Source organism: Aethina tumida, chromosome 5 (assembly GCF_024364675.1).
Source record: "Aethina tumida isolate Nest 87 chromosome 5, icAetTumi1.1, whole genome shotgun sequence".
NCBI lineage: Eukaryota > Metazoa > Arthropoda > Insecta > Coleoptera > Nitidulidae > Aethina > Aethina tumida.
In genome coordinates this window covers 26,528,328-26,551,955 of record NC_065439.1, presented here as the reverse complement: position 1 = coordinate 26,551,955, position 23,628 = coordinate 26,528,328, and the positions used below count along the sequence as shown (strand labels likewise).

The following is a 23,628-nucleotide window of genomic DNA, read 5'->3' as shown; positions in this document are numbered from 1 at the left end:
TTATTATATATCTAGAATTATCGTTTTAATTTTTATCTAATGTGTGTAAAAATTGATTAAAATAAATTAAAATAAATTTTAAAATGCAAATATATTTTATTAAAAAATAGATACTTATATCTAATAAAATTTAAAAAAATAGACAATTTTAAATTTTTATAATTAATAGACAATATTGTGTATTTTAAGTTAAAATTATTAAAAAATTGAAATTAAAGAAAATTTTAGATTTTAATTTCAATATAAATAATTATAAATCATTACTAAATATAACATGAAATAATATTTAAATTTAATCTTTCAATAATTTAGCTTCTTCAAATTCGTTTTTTATTTAATATCCAAATATTCAAATGAAATAAAATATTTCATTAATTTAATTAAAAATAATTAAATTAAATAATTTAAATTAAAAAAATAATAATTTTATTAATAATAAAAAACATGACACAATATATTTAAAATAAATTTTAAATTGCAAAAATATTTTATTAAAAAATCGATAATTAGTATCTAATTAAATTTAAAAAATAAAGACAATTTTAAATTTTTATAATTAATAGTTACAATATTATCTATTTTAAGTTAAAATGATTAGGAAATTGAAATTAAAGAAAATTTTACATTTTAATTTCAATATAAATAAATATAAAATTCATTTATATACAAATACAAATATAAAATAATATTTAAATTTAATCTTTCAATAATTTAACTTTTTCAAATTCGTTTTTTATTTAATATCCAAATATTCAAATGAAATAAGATATTTCATTAATTTAAATAAAAATAATTAAATTAAATAAATGATAAAAAAATAATTTTATTAATAATAAAAAACATGACACAATATTTATTCATTTTTACTTAAAATTATTAAAAAATTGAAATTAAACAAAATTTTAGACTTTTATTTCAATATAAATAATTATAAATCATTACTAAATATAAAATAAGATTTAGAAATTTAGTTTCTTCAGTTAAATAAAAATAATTAAATTAAATAATTTGAATTATAAAAAAAATGAAAAGTAATTAGAAAATAATTATAATAATAATAAAACGTCACACTTTAAAATTAATTCTAATAATTTATTTCAATAAAAAATCTTACTAATGTCCAATATAAAGATAAACATAAAATAATATTTTATATATTAATACTTATACATGAAATAACTAAAATACAACAACATTTGACATTTGACCAATTATATTAAAAAATATAATATATAATATAAATATGTAATAAAAATATACACATGTAATAAAATTTCCTAAAAATTACAATAGAATGTTTATTAATATTGATATATACATCATATTTATATTTATCTATGTATATATTATTTTCTTACTGAAAATTACTGAAATAATGAAAAAAAAAAAACATTTCACAATTTATTTTACATCATAATTATAATTTTTTTTTTAATATAATATAATAATATTTGATATAAAAAATATTTTTAAATCTTTGATATACATAAAAAATATATTATTTTTCTTTCCCCCCTAAATTCAATTTTATAAATACGTATGTAATTTTTTCTGTTTTGAAATTTAATAAATAATAAATATCATTCATTTAAATGCCATTAAATATAAAAAATACTCAAAATATTGATAAAAAATAAATTAATACAGTTTTATTAAACATTTTTTTTCTCCCTAAATTTATTATTTTAGAAATATTGATATTATTTTGATGTAAATAAATATGTACTAAGTCAAATATAAATATTTTAGAAAAATTACTGGTTTTATATTTAATTTATAATTGTATGTATAATATTTATATTTCTATTAATATATTTATCAATTTTTTACTTACTAAAAATAACTGTAATAATAATTCATTCTTGATCATAATTTCAAATTTGTTTTTTTAAAAAATATTAAATTTTCTTCTGTTTGACATTTAAAAATATAATTATTGTTCATATAAATTTCTTTCTTTCTTTTAAAAATTTAACATTTTATTCTTAAGGAACCTTATTGTTAAAGAGAATAATATAGAAAAATGAAATTATTATTATTTTTATATTCTATAATATTTGTAATAAGACAAAAAATAATAATATTAAAAAATGAATATGTATTGTTTAATAATAACTTAAATTAGTTCAAATTGAAAATTATTAAATTGATATTGTTGTGTGTATCTGATTAGAAACCTAAATTATGCCCAATAAATGTGGGTTAGAAGTGTGACGAAATATTGCATAAAATTAAGCTATAGTTTGTAAGAAAGTTCATTCATCATTGATTCAATTCAATTTTTTATTAATCAGTATTATTTGAAATTCGACCTTTTTAGACTTGTGCTTGTAAGATTTGGAAGCAAACACGTGAGTGACATAATGGGATAAAATCATTCGACTCCGTCCCAGATCCCGTAGGACCGACCGACAATTGTCACACTTTCGCTTGTGGCACTCGCCGATGCGGCAACGTCGCGCGGCAACCTGCCGTGACGTCAGCGGTCGGTCCGCCCCACCACCGGGCACCGAGCCTCGTCGAAGACGCGCTCGTCCAGTGCTGGTCGCGTATCAACCGAACGAGGTGCTTTGCCTTGCCGTCGACGACCGCAGCGTCAACATTTCGTTACCCACTTACAGTACCACGATTCGGAGCGGGCCCCCTACCCCCACCCGGTACACAGTCGCATACAACCGTCCCCGACACGTGTGTGCGGCATCGCGCGGCGGCCGTTCGTTTTTCGAATTGGATTTTCGGAAGTTTCGTCGAATTTTTGTTGTGGTGACTCGAACGGTGGATTAGGAAGGAAACCCACGACCCGGAGCTGGATGTGTGAATTGTTCTGAAGAGGTGTGTGTGTGTTGTCGTTGGTTCCGTTTGTGGTTCGGTTCTTTGGAGGTTGCCCCGATCGATTCGACAAACGCCGGATTTCGGTTCATTAACAGATGCGGATTGTTGAATGAAATGTGGGGCACACAGCACGAGGAATACTTTCTCTCTAAAAGTAAACTTCTAATTTTTTTATTATTGTTTTACTTCATTTCGTTATAACATTTTAATTATTCTTGGTAATTAACAGATGTTACATCTACAGGAAATGTAATAAGCTTCTTGTAATAAAATTTTTGAAATACAACTTGATAAATATTAACGAAAAAATAATCTAATATTATACTCCGTTTATGTTTTTATATATGTAAATTGTTTTAATATTATGGTAAAGTATATTTATTGTTGTATTTCATAATAATGTGTGTTATAATAACTTAAATCAAAATGTTAATATTTATTGTACAGCAAAACAAAAAATGTTTATTTTGACCTATAATCATATATAATTTTATTTATATTTAATTACTTTTAACAGTGAAATAATAAGAATTATTTTTAATAATAATTTCTAGTAAATTCAGGAATATTGTAAATAAACAAGTTATTTAGTTAATTTTTTTATTAGTCAAAATATTTTTAATCATTCCATTCTAATTTATTAAATTTTAATTACTTAACTTTATTTTAAGAAAAATTAATTTTAAGTTTGAAGTTTTCAACAACTTTATTATTATAAATAATATTAATATATATAATATTATTATTTTTAACTGATATCTTTATTTATTTCTTAATAAAATCTTCTACAATAATTATTTTGGAATATTTTTTAAAGAAGAAGCATATTAAATCAATATTTTTTACTTTGTTTTTCATAAATAAATTTTATTTCATAACAAAAATTAAAAAATATATTTTATGTTATAATAAAGTATAATTTTATCTTACTTGGAAAATGACCTATTTATATTTAAAATAATAATTCATAAATTTTAATTTATTTTTTTCAGGTACTAGTTTTTAAAATTTATATAGAATTGTTTATTTTATTCTTCTAGGAAAAAAGGTTTTTATAAATTTAATTACATTAATTTATAAATTAAATTACAATTCTATTTTTTTAAATCAAGAAATGAATAAATAAATATTTTAAATCAGTGGAATGAGTGACTTTTTTTAAATTAATTATATTTTCATACGTTAAAAATGAACTATTTATTTTCAGAATTCATAAATATTATTCATAATCGTCATAAAATATTCAAGAAATAATATAAATTCCTTAATTTACTTCTTTAGATATTATTCTACTAACATTATTTAGATGTATTTTTTAATATTTTTATGAAGTAACTCGATTAATAACTTTAAAAGATTTTCTTTTTCTTCTGGGAAGTTTTTAATTTTTATTTTTAATATTTTTGAAGAATTGTTTAATTTCTTCTTCTAAAAAAACATTTCAGAAAAGCTTTTAAATTGTTTTTTAAGTTGCAATTCTTATTTTTTTTCATCAAGAAATGAATAAATAAATGTAAGTACATTTTTTAAAATACTTTTTGAAAAACAGCTTCTTTTTCTAAAGTTTTAAATTAAGTATATTTTCAAAATAAGACTTTCAGTGTTTTTAATTTTTTATGCCATAATTCTATTTTTTAATATAAATATTATTCGTAATGTAACTTTTGACTTCTTTTTCTTAAGTTTTATATCAATAAAACGAATCTTATTTAATATTTTCTATTTTTTTAAATTACATTTTAATTTTACTATTCTAAAATTGCCTACATAAATATATTGTCTGGCAAAGAAAAACAATTTTAAAAAAGAAATAAAATGTATTTATTATTATTTCAATAAATTTGGATTAATAAAATGTCAGGAAATAAATATTTTTAAAGTCTTTTTTAATTACGATTTTAATTGTTGAACAAATTTTTTCTTGTGTTAAAAATAAAGGAAACATTTTTAAAGAAGAAAATTGTAAATTGAACTATAATAAGTTTTATCCACGGTTTTTTTTAATTAGAATTTTAGTACATAAACAAAGAATGAATGTGTAAATTTTTAATGATTATTAAAAATTTTTTATTAGCAACAAATATTCTACAATAAAAACAACTTTGAATAGAGCAATTTCATAACATAATATATGAATATTGTTTTTATAATTGTATATAAAATTATAAAAAATAATTAGATAATTTAAGTTTTTCTTTGAAGTTGAATATTCTAATATGCATTATTATTATTATTATTATTATTATTGATAAAAATTAATTTTATTATCTTATAAATATTTTTGTGTAAAATATAATTATAAAATATGCTATTATTAATATTTATTGATAAAATACAATTTTTTTTTTGATTTATGATTTTTGTTCAAACAAAAAATATTTTATAGAAAAAAAAGTAAAATATTATTTATAATAATAATAATAATTTATTATTATTATTATTATTATTATTATTATTATTATTATTATTATTATTCAATACAATATTTTTTCTCTCAAAAATTATTTTTTTTTGTTAACATGTGAATAATAATTTACAACCATGATAACAATGATTCAGTAACAACTTTTAAAATTAAATTCATTATTCGTTCAATTGAAAACACAGCTAAATTTATTTTAAATGAAAGTTGATTTAAATAACTAATGAACTAATGATTCATTTACTGCTAGTTTTGTACCAAAACTCATTTATTTAAAATTATGACATGATTCATCAAACTAATATGTTATTTTTACGGTAAATAAAATTAAATATTCAGACAATACATCCAATATTTCATAAGTGAACTTGTGTTACAATATTTATGAGTAAGCGTCTATGTATAACTAAACCATAATTGCACTTTATTATTTGTTTAATGTTTGTTTAGAAATTTATTGACTCTAAAACAAGTAAAAGTAATTTAAACCAAGAGTATTTTTAATTAATCAATTTAGAAAATTACGTGAGATATTTATCGTGTGTGGAAACTGAGCCTTCCAAAGAACCGACCCACAGGACGTCCGTACGGCGTGTGACCGAACCCCCAAAAAATTTTCTTGTGACACTTCAGGACCCTCTCTGGCGCGGAGTACGATGAAACGCCGATGGTCCGGGCTGCAAGCGGTTAGAGTGGCACCGGAAGAGAGCAGTTCCGAGGTATCGTCCTCGTCCACGACGCTAGTTATGAGTCCCGCCAACTCCCTAGCCTCCACCGATATCGGTGAGGTCGATCTCGAGTTCTGGGACCTGGACCTGAACAACCAGAACCACCCCAGAGGGTTGACGATCATACAGAACGCATACGGGATACCCGGACAGACCATCATCGGGAATCACATCGCCAAATCCGATACCAGCTCCATGTCAGGTAGGGGAAACTTGCTGGTGTTGTTTTCGCCGTGAACTCGCACGGCTCGTGGGCGTACGTGTGCAGCAAAACAATAATTTAGCATCCATGACGAAACTGCGGAATGAAAAATAAAAATGATTAATGGGCGCGATTATTTAAAGTAAATTCATCCGTAAACGTGACCTTTAGCCGGTGAGAATATAAAGCAAGGTGATTTTTATCTTTGCGAAATGTTTCGAATTCTTCGTGATGCCCGACGAAATTCTTATGCCGGTGCCGAATGCCATCTGGCCATTAGCAGAAAAAATGGCGACATTAGCATACATCCAATTTGAATGATGACTTCAACCAGGACCCTTTTTAATCATTCAACTCGTGTCTACATAAACAATTTAAAATTTATTTATTCCTTGACAAAGTACGGAATACATATCGTGGATTGTCGCTTTCATGAACACAAAACCATTCGGAAAAAGATTCGTTGTTGTTGCAACAGCGTTTGAATGGAACGAAAGTTTATGTGAAAGTTTGATCGTAATTGTTTATATGAGGAATTTCTCGTTGGACACATAAAATAATCACATTTTACTCTACCATTATAATATTTTAATAGTCATATAAATGAAATAAACATATTTTTACGTCATAAAAATAGTCGATATTGAATATGTAGATTTCCTACTTATATAAATAAAATTCTATTACATTTTTCTACAAACAATTTTAAGTAAGTAAAAATTTTTTTATTTAATAATTTCCATGTATTCAGAATACTCTATGAGATTTGGATGAGTATGGAAATAAATTGCTGCTTATTTATTGATAAAAACATGTTTTAATAAGAAAATGTTCATATTTCACATAAAACAGTCTATTTTTTTAGCTGCATAAATCACTGAAATATTCAAATTGTCTTTTTATAAATAATAAAACAATAAAAAATTATTATTATGTTAATTTCAATATAAATAGTTTTTAAAAAGAAATTAATTTATTTAATAAATATTTTTCATATTTTAAAATTAATTAATACATTTGAATGATAAAATATGAGAAAAAAAATAATATTTTGACCTTTTTTTTGACATAAATTTTAATTTTATTTGTTATAAATGAAAAAACAATTTTTAATTGGAAATTAATATTTTTATGTGTTTTTTCCAATTAATATATTTTCCTTTTATATAAATAATAAAACAACAAAAATTATAAATTTTATTAACTTAATGTATCATGTCGAAAATTTTTAATAAAAGAGAAATTAAATTTATTTAATAAATATGAATGAAAAAATATGAGAAACAAATATTTTTGACATACAATTTTAATTTTATTTGTTATAAATAAAAAAATCGATTTTTAATTAGAAATTACACATATTTTTGAAGCTTAAAAATGTCTGTCTTTTTCAGCAGTATAAATGACTGAAATATACAGATTCTTTTTTATAAATATTAAAATAATAAAAATTATAAATTTTATTAAGCAGTTTTAAAAAAGAAATGAAATTTATTTAATAAATATTTTCGATATTTTTAAAATAATTAATAAATTTGAATGAAAAAATGAGAGGAAAAGGTAATTTTAATTGGAAATTTTTTCAGCTACATAAATCACTGAATTATACAGATTCCCCTTTTATAAATAATATAAGAATAAAAGATTATAAATTTTATCTTAATCATGTCTATCATCTCATTTTTTCACTTACAATTGTGATTTTTATATACATATACAAAACAGTGCATCTATTCCAACTAGAAAAATCACTGAAAAATACAGATTTAAATAAAATTTTATTGTATTAACCTATCAAAAAATTATAAACATACAAGTTCTCATTTTTTTATAATGAGAAGATTTTGTTCACACCATTATAATATTTTAATAGTCATATAAACGAAATAAACATATTTTTGCAGCATAAAAACAATCGATATCTGTTTCAACTGCATAAATCATTGTAATATGTAGATTTCCCCATTTTATAAATAATAAAACAATAAAAAATATGCAAATAATGCATTATCTTTCGCAGACGAACTCAAAAGTAAACGTTCTATTATCCACCCACCGAATTATTCTGTAAACAACACGTTTGAACAAATCGTGCAATTTCAAGTAATTATGCCACTGTTATTGTTTTTGTGCCACACCATATTTTAAATTATGATCAAGTCGATTCTTCCATTATTCATGGTGGATGTATAAAATCGAATCTAACCTTGTAACCATAAATCTACCATAAACATTAATTTTGTTTCCACGAACGGTCACACAAAATGCGTGAAGCGTTTGAAAACATTTGAAAAAAAGTGTTTCAAGGCTCCTTTCGACGGTGGATCGAAAGTTCAGCTTTCGTTTGGTGCGTGGAAGACGGGTTGAATGCGTTGGGAAATAAATCCATCGGTGAATCATCAAACAAATTAGGTGAAAATACTGTTATAAATAGTTGTTAAGTGGATGCATCCAGTTGTGGTAAATCTTAATAGGTTTTATGGTGTTTGTACAAAATTTATCTCGCGATAAGTTTTCCAGAAATTTCAGACAACCAAAAGACAAGCAAACGATAAGACAATGCAAATATTTGTCTGGGGGAAAGCTGATGTGTTTTTAAATCACATCACATCAAAAGTAACTGGTATTATCATATTAGTCTGTAAATATTTTTGGGTATGCATGTGTTTACATTCTGAACCAACACAGATAGTGACCATAATGAATTTATTATTAATATTGGCCAGTCCAACGAAGATTAAATCGGTCAAATATTTACTCTTAATTAAACTTAACTGTATCTTTTTGAAGAAACCTTTTGTTATTTCGCGACACCTTAATTGTGCTGTTACACGATTTTTAGCACTTGCGTCACTAACCTCATTTCTTGATATGTTAATTGTATTTTTCAATAAACCACAAATCGGCAATTGCTAAATAGATAAATTTCGGTTATAATTTGAACGAAAATGGGACAAAGCGTTTTAGATATCGTATCTCTTCGTTTTGCAACTGGGTCAGAACCTAAATCCGCAGTCGTAACCGCCTCGTGTTATCAAAGGAAGTGATAGTTTTCTGTTGTTGTGGTTTAAGTCATAAAATATCATAAAAATCTCTCGTTAAAGTCCTATTAGAAAAGGTTTTAATACCAACTACGTTTGGCAGATTTTGTCGATGTGTTAAAAGTTTTTATGACAAGACCAAATCAGTTTCCAGCAAGTCCAAGATAGAAAATCGAATAACAATTACAAAAATTTCGAACTTTCCAGTCACCAGATGAATGGTTCATGTTTTCATCTCTTGTAAGGTCAAATTAGAAGTGATTTTAGCCAACGACAATCTTTTATAAGTTTTTATGACAAGACCAAATTAGTTTGTAGCAAGTCTAAAATATAACAAAATTTACAAACTTTCCAGTCACCATATGAATCACAAATGTTTCCCTACAACTCCTATAAAGTCCAATTAGAAATGATTTTAATACTAATGGCTATGTCTGGCATATTTCTATGTGGCAATGACGACCTCTAAGTTTTTATGGCATGACCAAATCAGTAATCAGTTTGCAGCAAGTCTAAGATAGAAAACAGAAAATCAATTATAAAAATCAGGAATTTCTAGTCACTAGATGAGTCGTAACTGATCCTTTCAACGCCTATAAGGTCCATTAAATACGAATTGCTAATACTTAATACTAATGAGTACCTCTGGCTGATTTTGATGTGGAAACGAAGTTTTTATGACATGAACAAATTAGTAATCACTTTGCAGCAAGTAGGAAAGCTAAAAAATCGAATGGCATTTGCAAAAACCTCAATATTTGTAGTCACCAGGTAAATCGTAATCGTCCTTTAAACCTACAAGTTGGAATTTGGTATTGTAATTGCATATGGCACATTTTGACCACCATTAACAGCAATTTTTGATAACAATTTCGGTTGGCGTAAGGTCAAAGCAATTTTCGAAACACGTACAATTATCTAGCGCAAAATTTCAATGCCGCACGCTTCGCTACAACAATTACATTTTGTTGTTGTGATTGCGCAATGCTGAGCTCGTCGAAAAAATCGGCGAAAGTGCAACCGACAAAAATCGTACTATTGCCTCACTTCGTAGAAAATGTGTCAAATCGAACATCTCGTGTTTATATATATATTGTTTTGCGGCCGCGGGTACAAAAGACAAACATCGACCGTTTATGGATGCGGTGGGCTTTTTATTACCACACACACACAAAGTTTATATAATGTTGTACACAAAACAATCGTGGCACATTCGACAATAATAATAATAATAAATTACGTTGCAACCCAATTATTGGGAGTCGTGTTTGATTTGTGCTGAGCAAACACATTTCGTCAACAATTGTCTCAAGGTTTGGTGCGAGTTTAATGTCAATATTGAGGATGGGCCACGAACAAGATGCCTGAAGGGATGTTTGTGTTTAATGAGCGCAGATGTGTTTGTTTAGTTAATAATATATTATCCGTTTAAGGATTGATGGAAATCAAACAATGGCGATTATTAAATGTTTAAATTTGATTGTTATTGCCAAACAGAATGCATATATTTGTGCATGTAAATATGTAATAAAAGTTGTTTCCAATAATTAATTACACGTTTAATTAAACGGGGTTAATTTCCCAATCAATATTGTATATTTTAATATTGTGCTATAATTGTGGGCCATTTTAAACTTTGTGTACATATTTATTAATATAATCGGTTAGATAAAACACTCATATTACTTTGTATTATGGTTTATTGAACGTTTTTATTTGCCTTTTATTTGGAACAAAAAAAAAAAAATGAAATATAGAAAATATCAAATAATTAATGCTATTTTATCAAACAATAATAAATATTTATATAAATATTATCAACAATTTTATTTAAATAATTTTATAAAAATAATAGTAAATTTTATCAGTTTTTCATTTACGATAGTTATTTTATCTAACAATTTATTTATTGTTATATATTAAACAGTAACATTACAATTGTCAATTATTTTTAACGATAAAATAGAATTTAAAATTAATTTATTACTTTAATTTAACGTGTATTAAAACTACATTGTTTTATACTAAGAAAACTAATTTTAATTGGATTTCTATTTTTAAATATTAATTTTACTTTATATTATTGTAAAACTTTTAACTACATTTTAATTTTTGAACTATTTTATTATACATTTAAACATATAAAACAAGATTCGATTTTTTATTTTAAACAGTTTTTATATTTAGTACAGCATTAATTCTACAATTAAGTCAAATATCGATTATGGTAAATATCAATTGTGGTATTAAAGGGCCCAAAAATTCTTTTTATCTTGATTTTTAAATTAGTTTCTCTCAACTCTTTTTACAGTAAATAAATACCTATATTTTTAATTATTAAACTTTTATTTTAAATTAATTATATTATAAAATTTTCAAAGACTTTTTTACAAATTTTATTAATTTAGAATACTTTATCTTATTTTTTACAGTTAACAAAAACTAAAAAAAATATATATGAATAATAATATTATAGATAATCAACAAATAAATAAAATCAAAAATTAAATATTTTAATTGTAAATATTGATTATTAAGTTACATTCAATAAACTCTTACATTTTTAATTTTTAATCTTATTAATATTATTTTTAATTAACCGAATTTTTATTAATTTAGTTTAATTTATATAAATTTTTATAGTTAAATATAAATAATATTTTTAAGAAATCATCAAGGAATAAATAAAGTCAAAAATTAAATAAATTAATTATAAATATTGTTTATTAAGTTGCTTTCAATAAATTACTATATTTATAATTATTAATCTTTTTATATTTTTTTTATCTTAAACTAATTATATTATAAAAATAAAGCTTTAATGAACCAAATTTTTACTAATTTAATATATTTTATCTAAATTTTTACAGTTAAAAATTTGAATATAAATAATATTATTATAAATCGTCATCAATAAATAAATGATGTCAAAAATTGTATAATTTAATTGTAAATATCATTTATTGCGTTTAATACATTTCTATATTAATTTTCAGAGGTTTAATGAACCAAATTTATTTTTATTTTAAAATATTTTATCTAATATTTTAGAGTTTTAAAAAATTAAAAATTAAATATTTTGATTGTAAATATTGTTTATTAATTTGCATTTAATAAATTCCTATATTTTTAATGAATCAAATTTTTATTAATCTGGTTTATTTCATCTAACTTAAATAAAAAGTTAAATATAATTAATATTTTTTAAAAATTATTTTCAACAAATGATTAGTCAAAAATTAAATAAATTAATTGTAAATGTTGTTTATTAAATTGCAATCAATAAATTTCAATATTTTTAATTTTTAAATTTTTTATATTCATTTTAAATTTTATTTTAATTTATATCATATTATAAAACTAATTTTCAGAGGTTTTGATAAACCAAAATTTGATTATCTATTTTTTATCTAATTTTTACAGTGAAAGAAAAAAATATTAAGATGAATTCAATAACTAAATTTTTTGATTTTAAAACTTCAGAAAGAAATATGTTAATATGCAATATTAAATTTAGTATTAGAAGAAAAAAAAAAGATAGTTGGGACCTTTGAATTCCTTTTTTCAAATGCAGTATTTTGCCATTATAAAAACATTGGACTAATCCGTTGATTAATGTAAAGACAGAAACTGGTGTTCATCAAAAGATGTACAGTTTTCTTCCTTCAACACTCCAAGAGCGCTAATTATTGAAAGAGTAAGAACTGCCTTAATATCCCATTAATGTTGCGTTTTTCAAACATCCTCCACCACAACGCCTATTAATTTAACGATCGCCATCTTGCCCCCACACATGTCTAATCTGGTCGGAAGAATCCCAGATGAAAACACAAAAAAAAAAAAAACGAATCTCCCATCCAGTGTATCCAACGCTGAGCCGAACGAAACCGGAGGATGAGAGAAAGAGAGGACAAAAAAATGGCTAACGATCTCGCCGTACATAATAATGGTACCACAATACGTTCGCGTCTATGAGCGGTAATTATAGGAGAGGTGCAGTTGCATATTGCAGATGCCGATCCGGTTGGCCATGACCATGACATTGCGCGACCTCTGGCGATGAGAAAGCAGGTGCACGCCGCACCACTGGGACAGAAAACACCGATAGAACGGACGGGTCCGGATTGCGGGATGCAACCGAGTGATTTTTTTATTTTCCTACGTCAATCTGTTATGCCATGGGCGGTACACACGGGAAGCGTTTGCATATAATTCGGCGATTATGAATAAGGTCATCTGAGACAAAAGATCACGTTGCTCCCTGACGGATCGCCATAATAGTGACCCGGCTTGATTCTATTGACGGTTTGGTCAATGAATTAGTCATTTGGTTAGGTCCGGAATCTCTAATGAAAGTAAACTATGTCGTCGTTGGTTGAGTGGAACATTATTTGTGGTGGTTTTGAATTAATGGATTTCTCCAGAAGGGAACTGATGAGGTGTTTCGAAAAGTGATATTTAGTTTGTGAGGTTTATTTTCGTTTATATCAGATGCACTAATTGGATATAAATACACGTAGCTGATTATGACTAGGAAACGACTTTTTTGTCGTGACCAAATAAATCAGCATTCAGTAAATCCAAGATAGAAAATCGTCTTCTTAGACACCAGGTGAATCCTAATCGTTTCCTTTCAACTCCTATAAGGTCCAATTAGAAGTGATTTCAATACTAATAGCTAAGTCTGGTAGAGTTTGGTATGGCAATCAGTGGCAACGACGATCTTTTATAAATTTTTATGCTATAACCAAATCAGTAATGAAGTTGCAACAGTTCAATATATAAAATAGAATACCAATTACAAATTTTTCAAACCTTCCAGTCACCAGATGAATCGTACAAATTTCCTTTCAACTCCTCAAAGGCTTAATTAGAAGTGATTTTGATCTAATAGCTGTGTTTGACAGATTTTGATGTGGCAACGACAATCTTTTATAAATTTTTATGCTATGACCAAATCAGTAATAAAGTTGCAACAGTCCAATATAGAAAATAGAATACCAATTACAAATATTTTAAACTTTCTAGTCACCAGATGAATGGTACAAGTTTCCTTTCAACTCCTCATAGACTTAATTAGAAGTGCTTTTGATCTAATAGCTATGTCTGGCAGATTTTGATGAGGCAACGACGATCTTTTATAAGTTTTTATGCTATGACCAAATCAGTATAAAGTTGCAACAGTCCAATATAGAAAATAGAATACTAATTACAAATATTATAAACTTTCTAGTCACCAAATGAATGGTACAAGTTTCCTTTCAACTCCTCAAAGGCTTAATTAGAAGTGATTTTGATCTAATAGCTGTGTCTGACAGATTTTGAAGAGGCAACGACGATCTTTCATAAGTTTTTATGCTATAACCAAATCAGTAATAAAGTTGCAACAGTCCAATATATAAAATAGAATACCAATTACAAATATTTTAAACTTTCTAGTCACCAGATGAATCGTACAAGTTTCTTTTCAACTCCTCAAAGGCTTAATTAGAAGTGATTTTGATCTAACAGCTGTGTCTGACAGATTTTGATGTGGCAACGACGATCTTTCATAAGTTTTTATGCTATGACCAAATCAGTAATAAAGTTGCAACAGTCCAATATAGAAAATAGAATACCAATTACAAATATTTTAAACTTTCTAGTCACCAGATGAATCGTACAAGTTTCTTTTCAACTCCTCAAAGGCTTAATTAGAAGTGATTTTGATCTAACAGCTGTGTCTGACAGATTTTGATGTGGCAACGACGATCTTTCATAAGTTTTTATGCTATGACCAAATCAGTAATAAAGTTGCAACAGTCCAATATATAAAATAGAATACCAATTACAAATATTTTAAACTTTCTAGTCACCAGATGAATCGTACAAGTTTCTTTTCAACTCCTCAAAGGCTTAATTAGAAGTGATTTTGATCTAATAGCTGTGTCTGACAGATTTTGAAGAGGCAACGACGATCTTTTATAAGTTTTTATGCTATGATCAAATCAGTAATATAGTTGCAACAGTCCAATATAGAAAATAGAATACCAATTACAAATATTTTAAACTTTCTAGTCACCAGATGAATGGTACAAGTTTCCTTTCAACTCCTCAAAGGCTTAATTAGAAGTGATTTTGATCTAATAGCTGTGTCTGACAGATTTTGATGAGGCAACAACGATCTTTTATAAGTTTTTATGTTGTGACCAAATCAGTAATAAAGTTGCAACAGCCCAATATAGAAAATAGAATACTAATTACAAATATTATAAACTTTCTAGTCACCAAATGAATGGTACAAGTTTCCTTTCAACTCCTCAAAGGCTTAATTAGAAGTGATTTTGATCTAATAGCTGTGTCTGACAGATTTTGAAGAGGCAACGACGATCTTTCATAAGTTTTTATGCTATGACCAAATCAGTAATAAAGTTGCAACAGTCCAATATAGAAAATAGAATACCAATTACAAATATTTTAAACTTTCTAGTCACCAGATGAATGGTACAAGTTTCCTTTCAACTCCTCAAAGGCTTAATTAGAAGTGATTTTGATCTAATAGCTGTGTCTGACAGATTTTGAAGAGGCAACGACGATCTTTCATAAGTTTTTATGCTATAACCAAATCAGTAATAAAGTTGCAACAGTCCAATATATAAAATAGAATACCAATTACAAATATTTTAAACTTTCTAGTCACCAGATGAATCGTACAAGTTTCTTTTCAACTCCTCAAAGGCTTAATTAGAAGTGATTTTGATCTAACAGCTGTGTCTGACAGATTTTGATGTGGCAACGACGATCTTTTATAAGATTTTATGATATGACCAAATCAGTGAAGCTTTGCAATCACCAGATGAATCGTACATGTTCCCTTCCAACCCCTATAAGACCTAATTAGCAGTAATTTTAATACTAATATCTAGGTCTGGCAAATTTTGACATTTCAAAGACGATCTTTTGTTAATAAGCAATTTTCATCTAATGAGCAAATCAACAATCAGCTGCACCAAACCCAAAATAAAAAAATCGAACACCAATTACATCCCAGAAGGCAGATAAATCGTAAACGTTTCCTCCCAACCCCGATAACGTCCAATTAGCGGTGATTTTTTGGCCGGATGTTCGCACGATTTTTAATTGGTCCGACTTTCCTGTGCCAAACGTGAAGAGAATGAAAAAAAAAAAAAAATTTTGGAGGACCATGTGCGGGGATAATTTGGACCGACGTAATTGATTCCGTGTGCACTCTTGCATCACCTGCCCCAAATAATAATAATAAAAAAACGTGCGCACCATCCATCCACAACAGATGTTCGCTTAACCCTGAACTTGAATTGTCCCTTCTGACCTATATGCGCTTCAAGGTCCGCACGTGACGTTGCCGTGCATGCGAAATTTCGCAATTGGAGCACACCGGTTTTTAGTGCAATGTGTGCTTGCTTGGATCTTTGCATATGAGATATCTTTGTTTCTTACAGATTCTGTAGAGATGTGTATCTTAAAATATTTTGTATTTTGCCTAACAGAATAATTTCCTTTTACATTTATATAATTTATTATTTTTATAAAATTGATTTAACTACATTGTTTATAAGAATTTAACCGTATTTATACTATAATCAGTTTTTAAAAAATAACTATCAAATGTCAAAAAATAAATTTCATATAAATTATGTACTAAGAAATATAAAAAAAATAAAGAAAATTAAAATTTTTAACACTTTCTGTTTAGAATATAACATTATTTAAAACTTCTGTTTAGTAAACTTCATATAAATTGTGTAATACTTCTGAAAAATAGAAAAAAAACTAAAGAAAATTAAAATATTTGACACTTTCTGTTTAGAATATAACATTATCAAAAACTTCTGTTTAGTAAACTTCATATAAATTGTATAATACTTCTGAAAAATAGAAAAAAAAATAAAGAAAATTAAAATATTTGACACTTTTTGTTTAGAATATAATATTATCAAAAACATTTGTTTAGTAAACTTCATATAAACTGTGTAATACTTCTGAGAAATAGACCAAAAACTAAAGAAAATTAAAATTTTTGATACCTTCTGTTTAGAATATACATTATCAAAAACTTTTGTTTAGTAAATTTCATATAAATTGTGTAATACTTCAGAGAAATAGACAAAAAACTAAAGAAAATTAAAATTTTTGATACTTTCTGTTTAGAATATAACATTATTAAAAACTTTTGTTTAGTAAATTTCATATAAATTGTGTAATAATTCTGAGAAATAGACAAAAAACTAAAGAAAATTAAATTTTTTGACACCTTTTGTTTAGAATATAACATTATCAAAAACTATTGTTTAGTAAACCTCATATAAATTGTGTAATACTTTTCAGAAATAGACAAAAATCTAAAGAAAATTAAAATTTTTGACACTTTCTGTTTATAATATAGCATTATCAAAAAACCACTGTTTAGTGAACTTCATATAAATTGTGTAATACTTCTAAGAAATAGACAAAAAACCAAAGAAAATTAAAATTTTTGACACTTTCTGTTTAGAATAATTACATTATCAAAAATTTCTGTTTAGTAAATTGCATATAAATTATGTAATATGTCAGAAAAATAGACAAAAAACTAAAAAAAAAATTAAAATTTTTTACACCTTCTGTTTAGAATATAACATCAAAAACTTCTGTTTAATAAACTTCATATAAATTGTGTAATACTTTTAAGAAATAGGCAAAAAACTAAAGAAAATTAAAATTTTGTTTAGATATAGCATTACCAAAATATACTGTTTAATAAACTTCATTTAAATTGTGTAATATGTACTTAATATAACATTATCAAAAGCTACTTTTTAATAACTTCATATAAATTGTGTTATATTTCTGAAAAATAAACAAAAAAATAAAGAAAATTAAAATTTTTGACACCTTCTGTTTAGAATACAATATCAAAAACTTCTGTTTAGTAAACTTCATATAAATTGTGTAATAGATACAAAACTTAAGAAAAATAATATTTTACGCCTTATTTATTGTATAAAAATGAATGAAATAAATGAAAACATCTAAAGAATATTCAAATTAATATAATTTAACTTGTTACAATGGATGCCTGTACAATTTTTTAGAAATTGATGCAATTTAAATTAAAATTACATTATTAAATAATTATTTGACCTTAACCTTTAACCTTAACGCAAGTAAATAATAATTTTCACTTGTTCGTCTCTTAAACCGATCAAATTAAAATAAATTGACAGTTTCGCTCTCAGATTGCACAAAACCCGTCTCGGACGTTTCTAGAATGTTGCATCAACCGAAACAAATTTCCCGAAAACCCGAGACCCACCAATCTATGTTTCTGGGTTACCGTGCACGATTACGAAACCGAAAATTGGAAGCCTTCTTCGTGTGATCGCGTACACGACGATGATTCGTTGTGCGAGTCACACTACGGATCGTGTGTGTGTGTGTGTGTGTGTAAGCATATAAGCGAGGCGGCATTTCGCTTTTCTATGAGAAAGTCATGCCGGTTTCGTGTTGTGCAATGGAGATCTTGACTCGAAAGTGACACCGATACGGAGGCCCAAAAGTGGGACGCCCGAAACCACAACGTGGCTCGCGGCGGCAAGGTTGCTGCCGCTTCGTCACCGGCCGATTGGGTTTCTTCTCGATCCATCGATGAATGCGTGTCACCGATATTTTTTGGGATAGGTCGCAGAATTTGCGCTTTCCTCGACGTCATTTCAATCTTGGCCATCCGGTTGTTTTGTTGTGCAACCGTGTTAGGTTGCATAAAAATGGATGCGACACAGTTTCGGTTTCATTTTTCCGAGTCTAGGCAAATTCGACGTTTGTTATACATCCATGCATAATTCTGCATCGCGTCGAAGTTTATTGAACCCGGTCGAGCAATAACAAAATGTGTAAATAGATATTCGAAGGTGCGTTCTATTTGTTTAGCTCACTATTTACATAAGTTGTGGTTCTCCTAGTCGGTTGCCAGAAAGAAATAAATGGGTCAACTGATTAGTTAGTGATTTATCATATCAAGTTTAAATATTAAAATGTTTTTAGTTTTACACAAAATGACTGTATTAAGTCGAAAAGCTTGTAAGGTTGTTTCAATTTATGTTAGCCCACTTATTTTCGACTGCAACTTAACTTTGACCTCAATAAAAGGCACGCTTAAATTGCCATTCATTGTATAATTATCAGTCAATTGCCTTCATTACGGATCGGATTTGTGTGTTACTGTCGTTTTCAGAAACGAAAGTTGACATTTCGTGGCGATTTTGCAACCATACCGCCACTGCTAATCGCCGTCAAATTTATTCTAACGTTTGCGAAAATGATTAGGTCATATATGGGCTTGATTACATTTCAATGTATTGCAACGTCATTTACTAGAACAATTAGGTCAAAATATCTTTTATAAGTGACAGTAAATTATAAATTTACAGATGTTTAAATGATGTTGTCGTTTTTCAAAGTTATTTGGAACACAGAATATTAAGAAAATATTAAATGGTAGAAAATATTCTTAATAACAAGTTGTGTTTTATCTAAATTCTTGATTAAAGTTAAAATTTTCTCATAAAATTAAAACCTCTTGAAAGTAAAATAAAATAAGAGGTAAATAAAATATAAATAAATGAAATTTTTACATGAACCGTGTTTAATACTAATAAGAATTAAAAACAACAAATAACAAAGTAAATAAATGTTATTAAAATTATTTTTTCTACAAAATACTCAAATAGAAAAAATATAAATTAAAACTTGGTTTATCAAATTCAATAATCAATTATTTTATTATAATTTAAGGCTTCACAAATTAAATTTACATAGAAAATGGGGTTATTACTAATAAGGAGTGAAAAAAATTAAATTTGTTGGATAAAATACTCAAATGGAAAAAAAATTAAATTAAAACTTGAATATCTAAATTTATTAATCAATTATTTTATTGTAAATTAAGCCTTCCTAAAGGAAACTTTTATAGAAATATATATATAATTAATAAGAAGTAAAAAAAAACTGGAAACAAAAAAATAATGTTATTAAAATGAAATTTTATCTACAATGTACTCAAATGTAAATTACAACTTGATCAATCAATTTAGATAAACAATTATTTTACTGATTCAAAATAAAAATATTAATAACAGCTTTTAAAATGATTTTTTTCAATAACACACAAATAAGAATAAATAGAAGTTGAAAGTTGATTAATCAAATTAGATAATCAATTTTTTATTATAAATTAAATATTTTAAAATAAATTTTTAATTATAAAAATAAGTAAAAGCTATTAAATTGAAATTTTGTTATATTAGAAATTTACTTTTATATTATAAATTAAAGCTTCTTATGTAAAAATTTAATTGAAACTTGGTTTAATATTGAAATTAAAATTTGGATATATCAAGTAGAAAAGTTACTACTTGATTAATCAGATTAAATAATCAATTATTTTATTGACTGAAGACAAAAATATTAATAAAAGCTTTTTAAATGAAATTATTTCAATAATACATCCAAATAAGAATAATTAATCAAATTAGTTAATCAATTTTTTATTGTAAATTGAATATTCTAAAATGAATTTCTAATTTGAAAAATAAGTAAAAGCTATTAAAGAGATTTTTTGGGCAAAATATTCAAATAAGCAAAAAAATAAATTGTAATTTTATTAATTATATTAGAAAGTTACTTTTGTATTATAAATTAAAATTTGTAAATCTCAAATGGAAAAAAATATATGTTACAACTTAATTAATCAGATTAGATAATCATATATTTTATTGACTGAAAACAAAAATATTAATAAAAGCTTTCAAAATGACATTTTTCCAATAACACATTCAAATAAGAATAAATTGAAATTGAAATTTGATTAATCAAATTAGATAATTAGTTTTTAATTGTAAATTAAATATTCCTAAATGAATTTTTAATTGGAAAAATAAGTAAGCTATTAAAATGATTTTTTGGGCAAAATATTCAAATAAGAAACTAATTAAATTGAAGCTTTATTAATTAAATTAAAAAGTTACTTTTTTATTATTAATTAAAGCTTCTTTATTATGGGAAAATTTAATTGAAAAGATGTTTAATATTGAAAGTAAAACTTATAAAATAAAATAAAACTTTACTATATAAAAAAATAAAATAAAACTATTAAATTGATTTTTTTTTGCAAATTGAGTTGATTATTCAAATTAGATAATTAATTTTTTATTGTAAATAAAAGCTTCTAATTTAAGTAAAATTTAATACTAATTGAAAGTAAATATTTTCAATAAAATGTATAAAAGTTGTCAAAATGAATTTTTTTACATAAAATAGTCAAATAGTAAAAAATAAGAACTTCTTAATTGATATTTAGTTTAATACTAATTAATAGTGAAAGTTGAAAATAAATAAAAACTATTAAAAATAAATTTTCCCTATAAAATTACTCAACTTAGTTAATGAATCTAGAAAATCAATTTTCTATTGCAAATAAAATTAATTAAATGTAAATAATGATTATAATAATAACATAAAATGATTAGAATCTATTGGAATGAATTTTTTGTACAATATAGAAATAATATAATAGGGCAAAATAGATATTGAAATTTGATTAAACAAATTAATAAATCAATTTTTATTGTAAATTAAAACTAAAGAATTTAAATTGAGACTGAATTTAATAATAATTAACAGTAAAAATTGGAAATAAAAAATTAAATAAAGCTATTAAAATGAAATATTTTCGTCGAAATACTCAAAGAGTAAATTAAAAAATGTTAAAAGTGAAGGTTTATTAAATTAGATTAGAGAAGTTCAACCTCAGGCAAATTTTTTTCGAAACAAGTGTTCAAATATGACTTTCAATTATTTCAAAATGTATAATTAAGAAAAAAAATCAGTGATCCTTAAATCCTATAAACTGTAAATTAAATATAACAAAATGTTTAAGTACTAAATAATATTTAAACAAGAAAGTATTAAGTTAAAGTCTGTAGCAATAAATATACATACAAATAAAGATTAACTTAATACTTAAAAAAGTGTTGCAATAAAATAATAAAACCTTGCATTTTCATGAATTTAGTAATAAATAAATTACATTCCGCGTCCAATGTTAATGGGGCACTCTCATGTTTAATAATTATTAAACCTACAAGTTGGAATTAAGAAATAAATAATGTTTTTGACAGTTTTTGAATAATATTTAACGTACCAAACTTCAACAATTAAACTTTGTTTTAGCAAACAGAGACATGATAAGGCTTACTGCAATGTATAAGTAACCGTTTCTCTTATCTCTTGTTTGGGATGACCATTCTTCGTTACTCATCCACTGTCAGCAAACCAAGTGCGCATCTCCAATTTTTTGGAAGCCAATTAAGCAAAACACGACTCTTCCTCCTCCTTGCGCATGCTGCGGACGACAATCTCGACGTTTCTCTTCCTGCGTCGTTATCGCCGCCGCCGTCGCCGTTGCGCAAAAACGGCGGCCCGTCGGCATCCGCGGAAGTACATGAGATGCAATTATGACCACCTGACACCTCGCGTTGCATAACTAACCTTGAAACTGGCAACAAAAAAAAAAATGCATTCAAATCAGATTGGCGGCATATGGCATATGTACGCCGTGATGGGATCGCGAACGGGAAACGAAACAAAAATAAGTTGCGAACGTTCATTTTCGCCGCATTGTGTCTATCCCGTGAATAAGACATTGTTTTCTTGTTTGGATGGTCGGTGCGGTTTTCGCACACCTCCGGCCAAGACACATGCCGACTGTGGAATGTGCAACGAGACGAAATTTTGAGTAATGGAGCGGTGAACAGATTAATTGCTTCGAAATCATTGTTGTCCGCGGCCGATACTACTGTCGATCATTGATCACTGGGAAGGCATTTGGGTGGGTGCTAATTATGATTTTTTAGCAGTTTTAACATCACTATGAGAAATTTGTAAGCTCTAAATATAGGCGTAATTTAGATCAATCTGGATTTGTGGTTATTTACATTTCCTTGGCCATTGTGAGTTTGTAAACAGGAAAAATATTTTATAAAAGTATAAGACAAGTGCTGGAATTTGCATTTTTCGGCGATAAATAACAGTTTCGCTGATTTCTATCTGCATAAATTTACAACAAAACAATGACGCCTAATACTTTAAAATAAGTAAATAGACTGGTTCGAAATGGGTACAGTTTTTGATGACTGTTTCAAGAATTCGGCTTTATTCGAATTTTAAATGAATTTAAAAAACCAGTAAATAGGAATAAAATTAATATTTATTTCTATTTCATTCAGTTTTAAAATAATGAATAAATTTACCTTCAATGTTAAACGTTCAGCCTGAAGTTTATTGAAAACTTGGTAATAAGTTTATGAAGTAAATTATTTTCGACAAATCTTTAATTTCGAAATAAAT

At 25.7% G+C, this 23,628-nt stretch overlaps 1 protein-coding gene across 6 annotated transcripts in view; it reads left to right on the top strand.

The window, feature by feature from the left end:
* The window catches only part of LOC109601268 (ecdysone receptor), a 210,475-nt gene that overhangs the window by 169,788 nt on the left and 17,059 nt on the right, over nt 1–23,628 (top strand). Inside the window, exons 1-2 of one of the 6 annotated variants that reach the window (XM_020017491.2) lie at nt 2,418–2,832; nt 5,888–6,184. The exons of 4 other annotated variants lie outside the window; for them this stretch is intronic. In XM_020017491.2, coding sequence (XP_019873050.1) covers nt 5,911–6,184 — 274 coding nt within the window. In that variant the 5' untranslated portion in view covers nt 2,418–2,832; nt 5,888–5,910. Of the gene's footprint in view, nt 1–2,417; nt 2,833–5,887; nt 6,185–23,628 lie in introns of those variants that run through there. One more of the 6 variants, XM_020017492.2, reaches the window with a different exon arrangement.